Source organism: Podarcis raffonei, chromosome 16, assembly GCF_027172205.1.
Source record: "Podarcis raffonei isolate rPodRaf1 chromosome 16, rPodRaf1.pri, whole genome shotgun sequence".
Classification (NCBI taxonomy): Eukaryota; Metazoa; Chordata; class Lepidosauria; order Squamata; family Lacertidae; genus Podarcis; species Podarcis raffonei.
This window is the reverse complement of record NC_070617.1, coordinates 35,003,741-35,024,949: the sequence shown is the minus strand read 5'-3', so window position 1 is coordinate 35,024,949 and position 21,209 is coordinate 35,003,741. Positions and strand designations below refer to the sequence as shown.

General features: G+C 44.2%; 1 protein-coding gene across 2 annotated transcripts in view; it reads left to right on the top strand.

The window, feature by feature from the left end:
• The window catches only part of ADGRD1 (adhesion G protein-coupled receptor D1), a 286,097-nt gene that overhangs the window by 194,132 nt on the left and 70,756 nt on the right, over positions 1 to 21,209 (top strand). For both annotated transcript variants that reach the window (XM_053368984.1, XM_053368983.1), the window contains one exon: positions 4,873 to 5,026. In XM_053368984.1, the coding sequence (XP_053224959.1) occupies positions 4,873 to 5,026 (154 nt within the window). The remainder of the gene's footprint in view (positions 1 to 4,872; positions 5,027 to 21,209) is intronic.

Sequence of the window (21,209 nt, the reverse complement as noted above, 5' to 3'; positions counted from 1 at the left end):
CTGGCTCCGCTTGTCATTTGCTCTGCATCCACCATGTGGTGGATTTCTGCTTTCAGTCCTACCAGTCTCAATGGACGTCAGCCTCCAGAGTTGAGGAGACCCCCCCCCCCCAGCAAAGTGCCTGCTGGTAAGCCCCCTTCATGTTGTGGGTTCTGGTGACCCCACCTTGCAGCACCAGGGAACTCTAGCAAAAGTGCTCTGATCAGTGTTATGAGCTGCCATTTTGATTTCCAACTCTTCTCCTGACTTGAGGACATTTTCCTCAAAAAAATCAGTGGCGCTGCAAGGGTCTCTCTCAGATCCGGTCATTTGGTGCTGACCACTGCACCATTCTTTTTTAAAGGGAAAGGACCGAGGATGGACAGATCAGCCTATTTTTGTCCTGTGTCATTATTACATGCTCCCAGAGGTCCATTCGCTTTTGGGTGGATTGAAAAACCGCACAAAACATTGCAATTAAATTATACTCATGTTATGTGAATTTTGTATACATATTTTGCTAAAACACACATCTTTGTACTTTCACATAAAATACCCATTTTTGAATGTCTTCTCCCAATAAAATATACATTTCTGTGGAACTGCGTAGCAAAATTCAGAGGATCGTGCCATCTGATTGATAGATGCTTTCCAATCCACACAAGAGAATTAGGCCCTTTCACTGCTGCTACATTCTGACCACAGGCCTGATTGACACAGGTGTTGAGTGGCAGGTTCACACTGTCTGAGGTAGTTCCACCCTCAGGGACTTCTTGGTTCAATTCTGAACACCTTTACAAAAATTTCCTGTCTGTGGAGACCTTGTAGATCTCAGAGGAGGTGCTGAATGCTTTCTGCTTTCTGTAAAATGGAATAACTCTTCTCTCCACCCCTGCCTGCATTTTAAAGTAATTGAGGTCAAGGAGAATTATACCCTGTGTGTTACTTGAGGAACAGGGAGATGTGGATGGCGACATCGTCTTGCTGAAGAATAAGATTTGTTATTCTTTTGTTTTCTCTTTTGATGGATTCAGAACAAACAAAACTACACACAAAGGGAAAAAACCTCTGGCTTTCATGGATTGTAATAACATGAATCATTTTTCTGAGGAAAATGCATTCTTTTGTCTTTTGCCCCAGCAAAGCAAAACAACCATTCTCAATGCAGTGGGGAAGCTGTGTCTGCAACCCATTTGAACAGAAAGCCAGGCAAGGTGGACTGCAGAGAAATCGTTGATTCAATCCCACCACAATGGTCTCTTGAAGGAAGAGCTCCAGCAGTCACTCGGAAACAAGTTACAGTCAGAAAACCCACTCGAGAAGGGAATGGAATGAGAACAAGAGGGAAATAAACACACATGCCTACATGAGGAGGGCGTAGGAATGCACAACCCACTTTTTAAGCTTGGCTGTTTTGACCAAGGAGGAAGAAGGGGAGCCTGGGCAGAAAAGCTACAGGAAAAGGGGAGCCTGGGCAGAAAAGCTGTAATGATCTCTTTGAGGTAGAATTATAATATCATAGAACTGTACAGTTGGAAGGGAGCCTGAGGGTCATCTAGTCCAACTCTCCACAATGTAGGAATCACAGCTTAAGAATCCCTGACCATCCAAACTTTTGTTGTTGTTGTTTAGTTGTGTCTGACTCTTTGTGACCTCATGGACCAGAGCACGTCAGGCACTCCTGTCTTCCACTGCCTCCCGCAGTTTGGTCAAACTCATGTTAGTAGCTTTGAGAACACTGTCCAACCATCTCGTCCTCTGTCGTCCCCTTCTCCTTGTGCCCTCCATCTTTCCCAACATCATGCTCTTTTCCAGGGAGCCTTCTCTTCTCATGAGGTGGCCAAAGTATTGGACCCTCAGCTTCAGGATCTGTCCTTCCAGTGAGCACTCAGGGCTGATTTCCTTCAGAATGGATACGTTTGATCTTCTTGCAGTACATGGGACTCTCAAGAGTCTCCTCTAGCACCATAATTCAAAAGCATCAATTCTTCAGCAATCAGCCTTCTTTATGGTCGAGCTCTCACTTTCCTACATCACTACTGGGAAAACCATAGCTTTAACTATACGGACCTTTGTCGGCAAGGTGATGTCTCTGTTTAAGAACCTCCAACGAAGGAGCGGTTTCTTTAGGGGTGGCCACACTGTCACCTTTTTCAAAGCAGCTGGAATCTCCTGCACTGTACCAACCTTTCAGGAAGAGCCTTATGGCATCTGGCAGACCAAACTGACCTCAACCATCAGACCAGAGAGGGAGCACCTCTGTGTGTATGGGGGGGTTCCTGCTGCCTCCCTGCATGAAAGAAATACACAGTTTTAAGTACCAGAGGCCCTGGGACTGCAGAAGTAAGAAAGTTTAGCACCATCCAGCAGCCCAAGGAACAAGAGTCACCAGCTACTATTCAAGCAAGAACACCAGCAACAGCAGATGAATCATTCCTGAAGCTGGGTATAAATGCTTGAAGTTCACTCCTTTCTTCTGACCTTGAAGAACAGATCTTCCTTCTCCTTCTCTTCCTCTTCTCTCTTTCCTTTGTGTATCGTTTCTTTTTCATTTATAAATGTGATGGCAGGACCTCTCTTTCTCATTCGCTCATTTGCTGACTCACTCATGCTCTCCCTTTTATTGATGTGAGACACTTTGAGATACAATTGCCAGGAAAGTGGGACAAAAATATTGAAATGAAACAAATGCAGAGAAAAGCTCTTAGGATGTTTCTGAGTGAACACTTTCTTTTTCCTCCATAAATATATCCATTTTGGACTGGTATGTATGCGTGCCCATTTGTCCAGTCTGGGCTAACTAATACAGTTCAAATTAGGATCTGTCCACCACCTCAAATAAGCACTTCATGAAATTCTGTCGAATGCTTCAAATGCTTATTTTTATCTGCACCCACAAGGATCCACTACTCTGAAGATTTCTGTCTCATTGTGGAAAGGACTCTGGCAGTATGTTGCAGCCAAAGGAGATAGCCACTCAGTTGCTTAGGCAACTTTGGGATCCTTGCCTAGGTCCTAGTCTTGCAGAAAGAGAGGAATCATTCCAGTGTTGCCTAGGTAACAAGGTAATGCTCGCCCTCTTCCAGGGAGCGAGCGTCTGCAAAGGGGCAAGTATTGCCCACTTTCCCTGGCAACTCAGGGTTGCTTACCTAGGTTCTGGCACTTCTGGAGCATTATGGGAAGTGAGAACAAGAATTCCAGTGTTGCCTAGAAAACTGGAATCTGTTGTAAGAGAGAAAGAGCTGTTGTAAGAGAGAAAGAGCTCAGGCAACATCAGGACATTTGTCTAGCTTCCTGTGCTAAGTTGAAAGGACGCATTAGAGAGTGGGAAGAACAAGATGCACCACTGTGGTCCTTAGGCAATGCTGGGGTGCTCCCCAGTTCAGTGAGCAACCTTTCCCCAGTTTCATAAGACCTTCCACAGAGCATCTACAAAGGGGTACATATACACAGCATTTAGGGAGAAACAAATTTTATTTTGTTTCCATTTTAATGGCAAACTACCTAATTCATTCAACTTGAACCAGTGTGTAAACCAAAATACATCTAATCCTCAAAATCCACACTTCTCTGAATTTTGCAACGCCAAATCAAACAGTACTGTATACAAAAATGCATACACCAGGGGAAATTGCTTCCAAAAACGTGTATTTTAGTTAAAAATACATTTTAAAAAATACATTTCTCTTAGGAGATATTCACAAATGGAAATTGCTGTGGAAATGTAGAGAACTGAATTTAAAATGGGGGGAAATGAGAATATGGGAAACAAAAATTGACAGATTCATCCATAGCTCAGTGGCACAACATCTGCTTAGCATGCAGAAAGTCCCTGGTTCAGTCCCTGCCATCTCCAACTAGGGCTGGGACAGACCTCTCTCTGAAAGCCTGGAGAGCTGCTGCCAGCCAGTGTAGGCAGTCCTGAGCTAGATAGACGCATTGTCTGATGGTATAAGGCAGCTTCATATCCACCCCTGTTACCTTTGCAGCCTCCAAGAGGCTGGTCTTTAACCTCAGCCGTAGTTCATACCTAAGAGCAGTAATAAACTTTCCGGACAGGATACAGTCCTTAAGCAAGATAGTATGAGCTTCAGTCTTTGCATCTATAAGGATGAAAACATGGGAGCTGGAGGAATTGCTGAGAAAATGTATGTGACACAGTTCGGGCATTTGGTATGTGTATTGTAATAAATACTATTGGAAATGATGCATTGGATGGTTTTATGGGATCACTATTCCCAGTAAAACCAACATATTAAGTCTAATTAATGCATTAAAGGGTTAACACCATAAAGTTAGCTGTCCTGTCAGGCTTAGCTGTGTCACTTCCCTTATCTTGGGAGGAAATAGGTAATCCAGCCTATTATTCCCACCCCAGTTTTTGAGAAGCTCATCATGTGAAAAGGTTTGAGGTGATTGCTTCAGCTCAACCCATATGGCTCTCACCAGCCACTCTTGAGTTCCTATACCAATAACCTAGGAACTTTGTTACTACTTTGTACTACTTTGTAACTAAGTTTTACTGCCTCTGCAACTTTTCTGAAGCACATGTACCTAACTTTCAAAAAATTTGTAAGTAATTGATTTTTTAACTTACCACATGTGTGTTCTTTTCCTCTGGTGGGGGAAGAAGGAAATTTTGAATCTCATTCGGATGGGCATATTTTAAAGGTCAAATTTAAAGATCATATTTTCATTTTTTACTTTGTTGCATAGCTTGTAACCTTAAATCTCTGTGGGGTTCTCTCACCAAAAAATACTTGCCCCAAATTTGGATCTTGGCATTCAGGAATTCTCCTTCCTATATAGTTTTGTTTTTGGTTTTTTGCACCAACAGTTTTGACATATCTGTGCATTTTGATATTTATTTATTTGCTTGCTTCCACTTTGTAGGTGCCCTGCAAAATCCTTGCCGTTCTCCTCCATTTCTTCTTCTTGAGTGCTTTTGCATGGATGCTAGTGGAAGGATTTCATCTCTACAGTATGGTGATCAAAGTGTTTGGATCTGAAGAAAGCAAGCATTTATACTACTACGGAATTGGATGGGGTAAGCAATTATTTATTTATTTTGGCAGGCTTCCTATAGGCATCTCCTTTGATCACTGTTGAGAACAGGGTGGACCTTTGCCCTGGCCCAGCAGGGCTCTTTGTGTTTATATTTTTTCTCCTTCCTTTAAACTAAAATGGGTGAAAAGGGGTCTTTCTAAAGAGTTGGCATTCAAAATGCGCACAAATGCTATTGGGTGACAGAGAGAAGGTGGAACTTCTCAACACTTACTTTGCCTCTGTCTTCACCCAAAAGAAGAGCAGCACCCAAACTAGTGATAACAGAATACAGTAATATCTCCGTGAACGTCCGCCTCGTCTAGCGTCCATTCCGGCGAACATCCATGGCAAACCCGGAAGTACCAGAACAGGTTACTGCGCTCTGCGTGGGGCTACCTTTGAAGGTGACCCGGAAACTACAACTAATCCAGAATGCGGCAGCTAGACTGGTGACTGGGAGTGGCCGCCGAAACCATATAACACCGGTCTTGAAAGACCTACATTGGCTCCCGGTACATTTCCGAGCACAATTCAAAGTGTTGGTGCTGACCTTTAAAGCCCTAAACGGCCTCGGTCCAGTATATCTGAAGGAGCGTCTCCTCCCCCATCGTTCTGCCCGGACACTGAGGTCCAGCTCCGAGGGCCTTCTGGCCGTTCCCTCACTGCGAGAGGCCAAGTTACAGGGAACCAGGCAGAGGGCCTTCTCGGTAGTGGCGCCCGCCCTGTGGAACGCCCTCCCATCAGATGTCAAAGCGATAAACATCTACCTGACATTCAGAAGACATCTGAAGGCAGCCCTGTTCAGGGAAATTTTTAATATGTGACATTTTAGTGTATCTTTCATCTTTGTTGGAAGCCGCCCAGAGTGGCTGGGGAAACCCAGCCAGATGGGCAGGGTACAAATAATAAATTATTATTATTATTATTATTATTATTATTATTATTATTATTATTATTACTTCCGGGTTTGCTGGTTGTGCACGCGCAGAAGCACAAACCGCTCCACACGTGTGCACAGACGCGGCGCTTTGCCCTGAATCCTTTTTGGCTAGCAGCCAGGGCTCCAGAACGGATCCCGGTCGTAATACAAAGTAGCACTGTAAGTGATGCAAGGAGGGAGCTGCAGCCCAAGATAGAAGAAGAAGAAGAGGAGTTTGGATTTGATATCCCGCTTTATCACTACCCAAAGGAGGCTAACAATCTCCTTTTCCTTCCTCCCCCACAACAAACACTCTGTGAGGTGAGTGGGGCTGAGAGACTTCAAAGAAGTGTGACTAGCCCGAGGTCACCCAGCAGCTGCATGTGGAGGAGCGGAGACGCGAACCCGGTTCCCCAGATTACGAGTCCACTGCTCTTAACCACTACACCACACTGGCTCTCAGTGAACACTTCTCAAAATGAATTCACATTTCCAGGACCTGGTGATCTGCATCCAAAGGAGCTTGTGGATGTAATCTTGGAGCAAACTGAGCAAAACTGTATGATACATACAAGTATCATTTGCGGACTAAAAACAAAAACAATTGTAGAGGATACTAATTCACTTGATTCATTTGTGTCCCAAAGAATGGATGAATAAGCAGACACCAGCAATTTCTGCCCCCGTTTCTGTTAGAATTCTCTGACATCCCTTCTTCTCCCTATCATTATTATTATTTTTAAAAGCCCCCCCCCCCTTGACACTGAACCTCATTTGCATCCATTCCTTCCCCTCCGCAAGACAAAGGCTGCCTCGCTGGCATTGTTCTGGGGAGGTAAGAATTATGCTTGTCAAAGCTTCCCAATCTGGAAAAGAAAAGAAGTGGGAGTAACATTCTAGGAACAAAAACATGAATGATCAAAGGCAAATTATCAGTGTAATTGTGGATCGTTTAGAAAATATTTTAAAACATGCATTATCTCTTAAGCACACACGCATACATTTAGGAGCTGAATCAAGAACCAATTACAGCAATTATGTAGCTATATCATCATTGTGATTGGAATAATTAATAGCTAGGCTGTGGTCTGGGGAAGCGACAGGTGAGTGACATCCGTTTATATGTTTATTAATTGTTGCTTATGTTTTCTGGTCATCCTTGCTGCCTGTACTTTTCCACCTCTCCTTCTGATGCCTTTATTTCTAATTCCAAAGTCTTATCTTCCTTGTTTCTATTTGGGCCACTTTAGACCACTGGATCCCATAGCCGTGAGTAATGTGCTATTTTATAAGGCGAAACATTATAACACACACACACACCACTCTCTCTCTTTCTCTCTCTGAGTGAATGCTCTATATTTCTGCACCCACCTATCACGTACAGATTGTTAAGCATGCTATGTTCAGAAGGCGCATCAGCTTGTTGTCAAAGAGAAAATTCAAATGCCAGCTGCAGATCCTTTTGCAATTCTCATCAAGGAAATTCTCTCCATATTGTGGAGTTCTGAATTTCCTGGGTTTCTTATCTCTCTCTTTTTAAAATTGAAGCATTACAGTAGAAATTGTTGTTTAGTCGTTTAGTCGTGTCCGACTCTTCGTGGCCCCCTGGACCAGAGCACGCCAGGCACTCCTCTCTTCCATCGCCTCCCGCAGTTTGGTCAAACTCATGCTGGTAGCTTCGAGAACACTGTCCAACCATCTCTCTTTTTTTTTTAAAATATTTTTATTAAACAGTTTTTATAATCACACAAACAATACATAACAACAACAATACATAAACAAACAATAACAAAAACAAAACAAAAGAAAAAAAACAAGTACCATTTCATATCCTAATTTCTTATACCTTTCTTCCTCGACTTCCTCATGCCTCCCTTTTCTGTATTCCAAATTCTAATCAATTACTCAGCAAATCTTCCCTTATTTTACTTTGAATTTAAGCTAATCTTCCTTATTCTCCTTGTCTTAACCATTGCTAATAGTAACCCTTTACTTTCCAGTCCAACATCATTCTAACTTTCATTAATTTTGTAATATTTCTTTAGATAGTCCTTAAACTTTTTCCATTCTTCTTCCGCCGCTTCTCTTCCCTGGTTTCGGATTCTGCTCGTCATTTCTGCCAGGCCCATGTAGTCCATCACCTTCATCTGCCATTCTTCCAGTGTGGGTAGATCCTGTGTCTTCCAGTACTTTGCAATGAGTATTCTAGCTGCTGTTGTAGCGTACATAAAGAAAGTTATATCCGTCTTTAACACCCTCACTGTCCAACCATCTCATCCTCTGTCATCCCCTTCTCCTTGTGCCCTCCATCTTTCCCAACATCAGGGTCTTTTCCAGGGAGTCTTCTCTTCTCATGAGGTGGCCAAAGTATTGGAGCCTCAGCTTCAGGATCTGTCCTTCCAGTGAGCACTCAAGGCTGATTTCCTTAAGAATGGAGAGGTTTGATCTTATTGCAGTCCATGGGACTCTCAAGAGTCTCCTCCAGCACCACAATTCAAAAGCATCAATTCTTTGGCGTACATTGGGAATAGGGATGGGCAAATCACTCTGTTTCAGGTCCACTTCAGTTTTACATGTGTTCTCCGATAGTCCTGGTTTGCATCCAATGTAGCGCTAACTTTGTCACTTACTGCTATATTTGTGTTTTCCCTTGCACAACAGTGTTCTGCCAGTGCAACAAGTACATTGCCAAAGAGTCTTGCGTGATGGATTGCACAATATGAACTAGTGGATGCACAACAAGCAACCAGTAACACAGTTGTTGTGTTGGATTATTTTGCTGTGCGCAGTTTAAAATCTGTCATCTGCTGGCACAAGGGATCTTGCATTAGTGGATAGAGAATGTTGGATCTGCCCCCTGTTCTCTTCCATTTCTGCATTAACCACCACATTTTGTTTTCGTAAAAAAAAACCACACACATGGAAACCTGCTTTTAAATTCCTGTTAATAGAACCATTTCTTCTCAGAATATGAAATTCTAAATGTATTAGCTCTCAAAACACACATTGCTAAACACATCTTCTCAACACATATGCAGATATGTTTTGATCATTAAAAACAGCAACCTGAGAAGATTGTAGCTTCATGAACTGGTGCTTGCATTTCCCATTTTTCTTTCCCATCCTTTTCCTTTTGTGTCATGTCCTTTGGATTGTAAATCCAGAGGGCAGAGACTGGCTCATTACTGATAATTGTAAATTTCACCAGAAGCCCTTTTGGAGCTAAACCAAGGGTGGGGAAACTTGGGCCAGGGCACGGGGAATTGAATGTGGCTCCCCAGACCTTCTGATTTGCTCTTAGAACACTCCCTTGGTCATGCTCCTACCCCAGGCTACAAGGCCACCCTCTCCATGCCACCCTCAGGTGGATTAACTAGCAAAGAAAAGAAGCAGGCTAGTGCCTGTTTTAAAACCACAGGGCTTGCACACAGAGAGCCTCAGTAGGAGTGTTTAAATCCCTTCATTATTAATGAAGCATAGGAATAGGATATTAAACCTTCATTCATTATGTTCCAGCTGCTTGAGGCAGCTGGCTCCCTTTCTACCTTCATGCAATGAAACAGAGCACACTCTGAAGTAAGTTTAAAAATGATTTACTTACTTAATCTGAGGTCGCAGTCATGCATTATCCTTGTTGCGACACTAAGAAATACAGGTAAATGTTGTTGTTTAGTTGTTTAGTTTTGTCCGACTCTTCGTGACCCCCTGGACCAGAGCACGCCAGGCACTCCTGTCTTCCACTGCCTCCCGCAGTTTGGTCAAACTCATGCTGGTAGCTTCGAGAACACTATCCAACCATCTCATCCTCTGTCATCCCCTTCTCCTTGTGCCTTCAACCTTTCCCAACATCAGGGTCTTTTCCAGGGAGTCTTCTCTTCTCATGAGGTGGCCAAAGTATTGGAGTCTCAGCTTCAGGATCTGTCCTTCCAGTGAGCACTCAGGGCTGATTTCCTTCAGAATGGATAGGTTTGATCTTCTTGTAGTCCATGGGACTCTCAAGAGTCTCCTCCAGCACCATAATTCAAAAACATCCATTCTTCGGCAATCAGCCTTCTTTATGGTCCAGCTCTCACTTCCATACATCACTACTGGGAAAACCATAGCTTTTACTATATGGACCTTTGTCAGCAAGGTGATGTATTGGCTTTTTAAGATGCTGTCTAGGTTTGTCATCACTTTCCTCCCAAGAACCAGGCGACTTTTAATTTCGTGACTGCTGTCACCATCTGCAGTGATCATGGGGCCCAAGAAAGTAAAACCTCTCACTGCCTCCATTTCTTCCCCTTCTATTTGCCAGGAGGTGATGGGAGCAGTGGCCATGATCTTAGTTTTTTTTTTTTATATTGAGCTTCAGACCATATTTTGCTGTCTCCTCTTTCACCCTCATTAAGAGGTTCTTTAATTCCTCCTCACTTTCTGCCATCAGAGTTGTGTTACTGGGTAGAAAAACATAACAAAGGCAGCCTCAGGTAAGGTGCTAAGTGGAGGAATGGCTGCTTCTGTTGCTTGCCCCCCCCCCCACAGAGAGAGAGAGAGAGAGAAGGAAGGAAGGAAGGAAGGAAACCTTACTCTCTCTTAGCATTTTTTGTCTTTTGCTGCTGCATCACACTGTTGACTCATGTTAAGCTTGTAGTCTACTAAGACCCCTAGATCCTTTTCACACGTACAACTGGCAAGCCAGTTGATGAATGGAGGTGTGTGTGTAGAAAAAACTTCAGACTGGAATGTAACCTGCTGTAGAAAGGTAAGAGGCACATTCATTGCCCCTCCCACTTTTGCCTCTGGTCTCACTCACGTTGGCATGTGGCTCCCCTGAAGGTTCCCCATAAGAGAACGAAGACCTGGGGTTGTAAAAGTTTTCCCACCCCTGGGCTGACTCCTTTGAGCAAGCAAATAACATGGGGAAAACCCCATAGAACATCTGTGCTCAGAGGTGTGTAAGATGACCTGCTGATTTGCTACTGGGCTGAGTTCAGGGTGCTACGATTAGTAAACACAGCCTTTAACAACTTGGGACCAGTTCACCAACGATATTGTATTGCCCCACATTTGCCCACTTTTGACTGCCTTGTTTAATGTGGCAGCACAAACACTTTGGAACTCCCTACCTATTGATATCAGGCAGGTGCTTTCACTTTTGGCACCTGCTGAAGGCATTCACATTTAGATCAGCTTTCCTAGATGTTTAGAAAGTTTGTAGGAGTTTAAACTTGTTCTAGTCTAAGTTACTACAGACTTAGCCTACTGTATGTCTTAAATCATGGTTGTAAATTTTTAAAATTTTAAAATAAAATTGATCATTTTATTGTTTTATCTTTTTTTTGTAAACCGCTTTGAGGTCTTTCCTGCAATCAAGCAGTATATAAGTTTTTTTTAATGAAGTAAATAATTATAAAGCATTTGGGAAGCCTTCCAGATCCCAGAAATATGGGTGCCACGAGCAGGAAAAGAATCAGACCACCCCCAAAATCTACCTCAGCCATTTATGCTCTGCTCTCACAAACCTGGTTTCCACTATAGCCAATCGGATTTCGTTATGATATTGCTGTAGTAAACAAAAATCTGCCCTTATTCCCTTATGGGGAACACAAGAGCCCTTATAGAGTCCTTTGTAGGTTCTCCATTGGTTGGAGAAAATAACAGAGGCCAACCAGAGAAGATTGAGAAGCAAAGCAGCTAGTAAACCTGATCTTTATTGAACTGTTACTTCCCTAACACGCAGGAAAGGAGGAGGACCCAGAACCAAGGTGTGTCTGCCCTTATATAGACATTTTAAATTGCCTTCCCTGGAGCTCAAGACCACCCCTCCATACATCATCCATCCATCACAGAAGGGGTGTAACCCAAGACCACCCCCCACAAACATCATACCTACATCACAGAAAAGGAGGTCTACAACAGAAATCTGAGTATGTTGTTTATCTCCTGTCTGGCAGGTTACCTGTTAATGGTCACTTGATTAGATACCCTGGGGAGCCTGGCCAGTCTTTTGTAATGACAAATACTTAGTTCCTGAGCCAGGTCACAGGCTCACCCTATTCATACAGACATACCCTTAAGACAGGATTTGTGAACAAAAAGACAATGGGGAGGCATTTCCTTTTTCCTTTGATCTTGCAGAGAAATATTTGAGGTCAATTTGGGAGGGACAAAATGGTTTCAGGACTTTTTCTGTGGGGTTTCAGACATGCGGTTTATATATGCAGTTATGAACGTTTATATATATATATATATATATATATATATATATATATATATATATGTGTGTGTGTGTGTGTGTGTGTGTGTAAAGGGACTCCTGACCATTAGGTCCAGTCGTGACCGACTCTGGGGTTGCGGCGCTCATCTCGCTTTATTGGCCGAGAGAGCTGGTGTACAGCTTCCGGGTCATGTGGCCAGCATGACTAAGCCGCTTCTCGCGAACTAGAGCAGCACACGGAAACACCGTTTACCTTCCTGCCAGAATGGTACCTATTTATCTACTTGCACTTTGACGTGCTTTTGAACCCTGTCGTGGGGATTCGAACCGCTGACCTTCTGATTGGCAAGTCCTAGGCTCTGTGGTTTAACCCACAGCGCCACCCGCGTCTATATCTATATCATCTATATCTCCTCAAATTTTTAATTTCACTGCCAAGGGAATTTAGAGTAAGGGCAATACTTCTTGGATAGACCTTGCCTTTACTCTGAAGCACTTTTTGCCTTGCATGCCCTCAGTGACAACTCGATGCAGCCATGTTATTTGGCTGCATCGTGATGTCACTGTAAAAAAGAAGACCATTAAAAATAAAAATGAAGCTGCAGCCTGTGATCGTCAGTGAGCAGGCATGAGAATAGTAAGCTTTGGTGGGGTCAAGAAACTCTTTATCCTGTCCCAAGAGCTCTGGAAATGTTTATTGGAAAACATCCAGCTTAACCCTACTGTGCATCTGCCCTTTGCAGGCATCGGAGAATAGATGCAGGATCAAAGGGGTGGGAGGAGGGGTGTTATTGCAAGCAAGGGATTTGTTGGCTTAAACCTCAGCATCTGCTTGGATGGCGTAGGAGAAATTAGTTTAGTAAAACAAATTCGGCAGTAATCAGAGAGGCAGTGCACCAAATGTTCCTGCTCATCCAAAATCTCCTGTTTGTATTCATTCTGCCAAGTGCAAAGAACTGTGAGCCTTTGCTTATGGAAGCTTCCTGTTGTCAGGAAGGGGGTGGAGAGGGGAAAATAAAGCGCCTTCCCCTTATAGAATTCTTTGGAGATTTGTCAGGAAATTGCCCTGTTGCCTAAGTGATTCAGAACAGAAGATAAGTGGCACATCACATTTTAAATCACATTTGTGATTTGAGGACCCGATCCCCGCTTGGGGAATGAAAACACGTGGACACAGTATATTAGATTAATGGGCAAGAAAAGGCCACAACTTTATTGATTACAGCATGTGAGAAGGTATTGGCTTAGGCATTGGACCACTGGAAATTTGACTCCACCCACTCGGAGAGGGGTGAGTCTGTTGAGGGGTTAACCACCAGTAGGGAGAGCCTGTTGATGCTAATGCAACTATAAGCTCTCCCCTGATGTCACCGAGGGTCGTGCCATGGCCCCCCGCCAAATCGGGCATCTGACAGGATCCACGACCGCCGGATTCCTTTAACGGAATACCCAAAAGTGAAGGGGTAGGCGATGGCCACACCTTAACCTTCCATACACCAACAACATATTCCAATGCCTAACCGCCAAATACCAAGAAAGTTGTGACGATTGCTACGAGGTAAGCGGAAAAAAACCAAGAGGCAGGTGCCAATTTGCCAATTGGAAAAAACTCCTACCAGGCCCCCTGGTCAACCAGGGTGACCAACCATGGGTCCATAGCAAGGCCAAGAGAGAAGCTACGCCCTAGAGGGAGTGGTGGGTGGGTGACTTGCAGTAGATCGGGAGCGAATGGCAGGGAAAGCTGGCGCAACCGCATTTGAGCGGCAAAACCAAGCCTCCCCGGTGGCACCCGATTGGGTGCCCAGCTGGGGGGGGGGGTGTGGCGCGCCAGCGAAGGTGAGGGAATCGTCTCCTGGTCACAACCCCTCCCCTCCGGAAGGAGGAGAGGCTTAAGTGGCACATCACATTTTTTTTAAAAAAAATTGTGGTTCACCATTGGATTGGGTCCTCCTCTCCTGAGCAGGAAAAAACAAGCTTGCTCCATCTTTCATAGAATCATAGAATCATAGAGTTGGAAGAGACCACAAGGGCCATCGAGTCCAACCCCCTGCCAAGCAGGAAACACCATCAGAGCACTCCTGACATATGTTGTCAAGCCTCTGCTTAAAGACCTCCAAAGAAGGAGACTCCACCACACTCCTTGGCAGCAAATTCCACTGTCGAACAGCTCTTACTGTCAGGAAGTTCTTCCTAATGTTTAGGTGGAATCTTCTTTCTTGTAGTTTGGATCCATTGCTCCGTGTCCGCTTCTCTGGAGCAGCAGAAAACAACCTTTCTCCCTCCTCTATGTGACATCCTTTTATATATTTGAACATGGCTATCATATCACCCCTTAACCTCCTTTTCTCCAGGCTAAACATGCCCAGCTCCCTTAGCTGTTCCTCATAAGGCATCGTTTCCAGGCCTTTGACCATTTTGGTTGCCCTCCTCTGGACACGTTCCAGTTTGTCAGTGTCCTTCTTGAACTGTGGTGCCCAGAACTGGACACAGTACTCCAGGTGAGGTCTGACCATGTGACACATGGGAAATGGAGCGAGCTTGTTTTCTCCTGCTCGGGATGGTAGCACCTGAGCCAATGTTTCAAGTTATGAGAGATTCTGAATCAACACCAGAAAGAACTTTCTGACAGTAAGAGCTGTTGGACAGTGGAAGGGACTTCCTCAGAAGGTGGTAGACCTCAGAAGGAGGCTTTTAAGGAGAGGTTGGATGGCCACCTGTCATGGATGCTTCAGCTGAGATTCCTGCATTGCAGGGGGTTGGACTAAATGACCCTTGGAGTCCCTTCCAACTCTACAATTCTATGATTCTATGTGGTGCAGTGGTTAAGAGTGGTGGACTCGTAATCTGGTGAACCGGGTTCGCTTCCCTGCTCCTCCACATGCAGCTGCTGGGTGACTTTGGGCTAGTCACACTTCTCTGAAGTCTCTCAGCCCCACTCACCTCACAGAGTGTTTGTTGTGGGGGAGGAAGGGAAAGGAGAATGTTAGCCGCTTTGAGACTCCTTGGGGTAGTGATAAAGCGGGATATCAAATCCAAACTCTCCTCCTCCTCCTCCTCCTCCTCCTCCTCCTCCTCCTCCGCTGCTGCTGCTGCTGCTTCTTCTTCTTCTTCTTCTTCTTCTTCTTCTTCCTCCTCCTCCTCCTCCTCCTCCGCTTCTTCTTCTTCCTCCTCCTCCTCCTCCTGCTTAATAAGATGGTTTGTCATATGAAAAATGGTTTCTGCTGGACTTTTTCACTTAACCTCTCTGCTGCCTTCCAGGCCATTTTGGTTTATTTATTTGCTTCCTTTCCTTTGGGATTTCAGCTTGGAGGAGCTGGTGGGAGTCTGGGCTCTGAACTCTTGGAAACATAGATTTTGCCACTTGGCAATTGCTTCTTTGCTGTTATGCTAGAGGAAGTTCCTGGCCTCCTTTCCTAGAGGCCATGAAAAAAAAAATCAATTTGGCAAGATGAATTCCTCCCCAGAAAACTGGAAGTGAATATCCTTTTGGACTATACTGTTTTCTAGAAGCAGGAGATACCTTTTCCAAGTGCATGCCCAAGAAAGAGAGAAAAAGAACCTTGCAAATCATAGGGCTTAAGCATATTTTTGTTTTTATTTGTGTTGCGTCAAAAAGAAAGAAAAGAAAGAAAGCTTCATTCTCCCCTCCCTTAATATTCTCCATCAAATGACGAGAAAAGAAACTGTATTCAAATATTATCAAAGGGGGAAAAAATTCAGGGAGTTATGGGTGGGATTTTTTTTTTTTGTTTTGTTCTTGCTGGTTTTTCACTTGCCTTTCATTCAAGGGGGGTGAGGGGATTCGTGGGTGTCCTTTCTGCAAATGGGCTCCCTGGTCATCCGCCCTCTTCAGCCTTCACAGGGGGAAGCAGTTCCTGAAAACTCTGCAATGTCCATGGCTGGGCATTAGCACAAGTGTGGGAAGCCAGGAAGACTACCTACTACACAACTAGCAGCTGTTGATTGTTATTTTACACACACACACACACTGGTACCTCTGGTTATGAACTTAATTCATTCTGGAGATCCGTTCTTAACCTGAAACTGTTCTTAACCTGAGGTACCACTTTAGCTAATGGGGCCTCCCGCTGCCACCGCACCGCCACCGCACGATTTCTGTTCTCATCCTGAAGCAAAGTTCTTAACCCGAGGTACTATTTCTGAGTTAGCGGAGTCTGTAACCCGAAGTGTTTGTAATCCGAGGTACCACTGTATGCCTCTGGAAAAGCTTCCCTTAAAACAAACAGGCAAGTGTGTTGATCATAGGCACTCAATAACCAGCCATCATGGCTTCCCATGCTTAAATTAAAGCCCAGGTAAGCACATCAAGGGGTGATTCCTGTCAGTGTTTTTTTTGTGTATACACTGCAGAACCTCATTGAAGCACTTAAGCTCACCACAGGAAGCAGCCTTTAGCAGAGTTGTATTTGCTAGATCTATACCAGCATATACCATTATACACAAACACACTATTTACATTCAGGTAGGTAGCCGTGTTGGTCTGACGCAGTTGAAATATATAAAGAAATAAAAAAATTGTCCAGTAGCACCTTAGAAACCAACCAAGTTTGTTCTTGGTATAAGCTTTCATGTGCATGCACACTTCTTCAGATATCTTGTATCTGAAGAAGTCTGGAACATATTAATCCATTTTGCATTACTTTCTCTGGGAAAGCGCCTCTTGGTTTTGGAACACTTTGGTTTTGGAACGGACTTCCAGAATGGATTAAGTTTGAGAACCAAGGTACCACTGTATATCCCTTGATTGTGGGGAATACCTCAAAGCGATTTACAAAAAACAAAAAGACTATGAAATTATCAGTATATAGCCATAATTTAAAACATAGAGAAAGTTAAAACCACAATAGAATAGAATGGACTGAAACAACTTAACTTCCTAAACATTTTGGGTAGGCTTGTAATAAAAATGTCTCCAGGGGCAGAAGTTCCCCAAAAGGTGTTTAAGTTATTTATGTATGTAGCAACAGTGGCTAAGATTCTTTATTGCACAAAAATGGAAGGAAGAAGTTTCCACCAAAGAAGAATGGATAAGTAAGGTGATAGACTATGCAGAAATGGCAAAGTGAACAGCCAAACTAAGAGACTCGAATGATGATTGTTTGGTGGAAGTCTGGAAGCCCTTTTTGGACCATTTAGGAAAATACTATAGCTTGATGAACTTGCGAGCAGGATTTGAGATATGATCAACAAAAGGAATGAGAGAATACAGTATTGAAATGATATTGTAAGAAAAAGAAGGCATTTTGTAAGAAAAAGAAGGCATTGTGCAGCAATGGGGAAGAAACTAAAACGCCATGGAAAATGGGATGGGAAGTCGAAAAAAGACAAATCTATGTATTGAAGTATATATGTACAACTTTTGAAAACTTAATGGAAAAAAATATTATCTTTAAAAAGAATGTCTTCAGCAGGCACCAAGCAGAGTACAGCGAAGGCTCCTGCCTGATACCAATAGGCAGGGGGTTTCTAATTGCCTATACTGCCACACTAAACCATCGGGTTCTTAAAAATGTGTGCTGGTATTATGTAAAAGTTCCTCCTAATGAGATATAAGAAAAGAAATATTCTGCAGCAAGTGGAGTGCTGAAGAATCAACAAGGCTATGCTTCCAGAACCCAAACTTCGAGAGTGGTTCTGTTTCAGCCCTGGTAAATAATGCTTGTTTGTGTCTATGAGGCCTTAATGTGCTTATCTCAACTTGTTGTGCCATAAGATCATCCAAATCTCACAGCCTGCCAGCAGCCACGAGATGCCCAAGCAGGTGCTGAAATGCATGAACACCTTTGTGCCGGGTGTTACTTTCGGAACTCCGTACGACCGAGCTACACCTCCACCAGTCAAGTCTTTGGAATCTCCTTGGATGGTGATTAACGACCTAAGCCTTTGTTGAGGCTCCAGGCACGATCCCATTCTGCAGAGTATACTAACAGCAGCAGAAGGATGAGAGATATGAGCTACATTGCTACGTTTTATTTCTAACTACGCAGACAGAAAAGAATATACATCTGCTCTCTGTGAAGTCAGAGAACCAACTGGGACAAAGAAACAGGAAACCAGTAACATCAACATCCGTCTCCCATCTCCTGTAAGACTTCCAACAGTCTGGAATGTAAACAGAGTCTTGTGACTCCAAAAACTGCACAGTGGCACAAACAGAAACCTAACAGTTACATTGTCTGTAGGAGGATTTATCAAAGAAAGCCCAGCATTATGGCCCTAAGTGAATTTGATTTCTTCCCTTTCCGGTGTCTCAAATGGTTGGTTCTTAGTGAGTCTGTTTATTTCAGAGTAATGAACGCCAGTTGTTTGGCCACCGCATCCTACCAAACACCACCGGAATGTTGCCAATTTATCTTCTAATATTCCATTAAAACCAAGAAGACGAGAACTGAGCAGGGTGAACTGCAGACCATTTTACATTCATGGAATTAGTTCTTCTTGTTATCCAGATGACTGCCTAGCATTTCATCTGCATAAGTTTTATTATCTTGCCAGGGAGCTCTCTATTTAATTTTCTTCTCCAGTGCAGTTTTAAGCTGATAAATAATCAAGTTAAATCCTGGGGACATCTCAAATATGCTCTGGGTAAAGCAAGCAGGTTAAGGCTATATACCACCTAAACAGACTTGTCTGAAATGTTTCTGCGGAATGAATGTTATGACATTGATATTTTCCTGCACATTTGTTTATTATTTCCCCTCCCCAATTTAAACCCACTTCGTCCCTAAAAGCGCAGAGCAGATTGCACAGATATTTGATGTTTTCATTTCGAAGACGGACAAAGAGAGAACCTCCCTCCAAAGACAGAAAGTTTCTTGATGAGACAGAGGGAACAGCAACATTTATCCTTTGGGTAGCGATGGGCCAAAATTGTGCCCCCTCCCCACCTACAGCCAGGGGACAACTTTCTGATACTTAACATGTCGTTCTGTCTCAGAGAAAGGGAGGCGAGTACAACATAGGAAGCTGCCTTATAGGGAGTCAGATTAGATGATCCTCAGAGGTCCCTTCCAACTCCATATTTCCATGATTCTATTACTCTGTGCGGGATGCGGGTGGCGCTGTGGGTAAAACCTCAGCGCCTAGGACTTGCCGCTCGTCAGATCGGCGGTTCGAATCCCTGTGGCGGGGTGCGCTCCCGTTGCTCGGTCCGAGCGCCTGCCAACCTAGCAGTTCGAAAGCACCCCCGGGTGCAAGTAGATAAATAGGGACCGCTTACTAGCGGGAAGGTAAACGGCGTTTCCGTGTGCGGCGCTGGCTCGCCAGATGCAGCTTGTCACGCTGGCCACGTGACCCGGAAGTGTCTCCGGGCAGCACTGGCCCCCGGCCTCTTAAGTGAGATGGGAGCACAACCCTAGAGTCGGACACGACTGGCCCGTATTGGCAGGGGTACCTTTACCTTTATTACTCTGTGACCCAGACCATTAGTCTATCTATCTCAGTATTGTCTACACTGACTGGCAGTGGCTCTCCATGGGTTTTAGGAAGAGAATTTTCCCCAGCCCTAGGCTGATGATGGTAGGGATTGAAACTGCCACCTTCTGCATGCAAAGTAGATGACCCACCACGAAGCTACAGCAACTGTTGGCCCTTGGGCTGGGGTCACCGGAAGGCTGGCAACATGGATTGGCATACATGGGCATCTGCTGAGGACCTACACCCCAGTGTGTGTGTGTGTGTGTGTGTGTGTGTGTGACTAACAAGAGCCCCCCGGACCTGCTGCTCCTCTTCAACCTGTTTGTTTGCTTGCCTGTCACTCAGGCCCTGTGCAATTATTTGCCGGTCAAAATTGGCCAGGAGTCTTTTGGGCATCTTTTAAAAGGTGTAGACTATGAAAGTATTTTTTTCCATTACTGTAATAGGGATGGGAGTGCAATACAGCTTTCTTGTCTGGAATAAATAATAATAATAATAATAAATTTTATTTATACCCCACCCTCCCCAGCTCAGGGCGGCTAACAGCCAATAATAAAAACAAGTTGAATGAATACAACTTAAAAACAAGATTAAAATACAACATTAAACCATTAAGCCATTAAAAATGCAGTCTCATCACAGGAGGAGAAAGGAAAGGAGAAAAGGGGGGGGGGATCAAATTGACTCCAATTTGGGAACTTCAGGGAACTTCAGGCTTAGACAGTGCTTTTATTTAGGGGGGAAAGCTGCTGGTACATACCATTAAGTTGTTACAGTGAGCACCGCACTTTTGACATGGAGAGTGGAAGGTACTGGTGCTGTGTACCCTTGAGTACCACCAGGAAAAAAGCACTGGGCTCAGGGGCCTCTCATATGGCCCCCGGGCCTCTCTCCAGGCTTCACTCTCTCCTGCGCCACACCTTGAGTCTTCTGCACCAGCCCAAGCACCACCATGTGTGTTTGGGCACAGAAGACTCGCAGGGCCTTGCATTTGCACCCTCCTGAGATGTCTTTGCCTGACTGGAATGTATCGTTGAACTCTGGCGAAGCCTCTTGCTTCCCTGGATGGAGAACGGAGAAGCGTGTGTGTAGAAAATAGCCGAATGTATAAAGGTAAAATGTGCATCTCTTGTTCTACTTCACTTTTGCCTCTAGCACTGCCCACCACTGTCATGTGGACCCCAGAAGGTGGCCCAGAAGGAAATGTGGCCCTTGGGATAAAATAATGTCCCCCACCCCTGTGTTAAAGACCCTGGGAACATAGACCTATATAAGTAAAGTTAGCAAACAGGTAAAATCTACTTCTCATGTTCTCCGACATAAACACATGGACCTTAATCACAGGGTCATGTGTTTGAGCACTGCGTTGGGCTAAAATATCCCTGCGTTGTAGGGGGTTTGACAAGATGAACTTCACAGACCTATTCTATTCTATTCTATTCTATTCAGCCCTGGGACCTATGCAGCCTTGTGAAAGCAAACCTTTTCTCTCAACGTGCATTGCAACATGATTATCCTTCCCCAAAAACATGCAGTTTCATTCTCCCTCTTTTAGGGTTATAGGTTGCCATTCATTAGAGCAAATCACCCCTACTAGAACAGTAGGATGGGATCTTAAAACTCAATAGT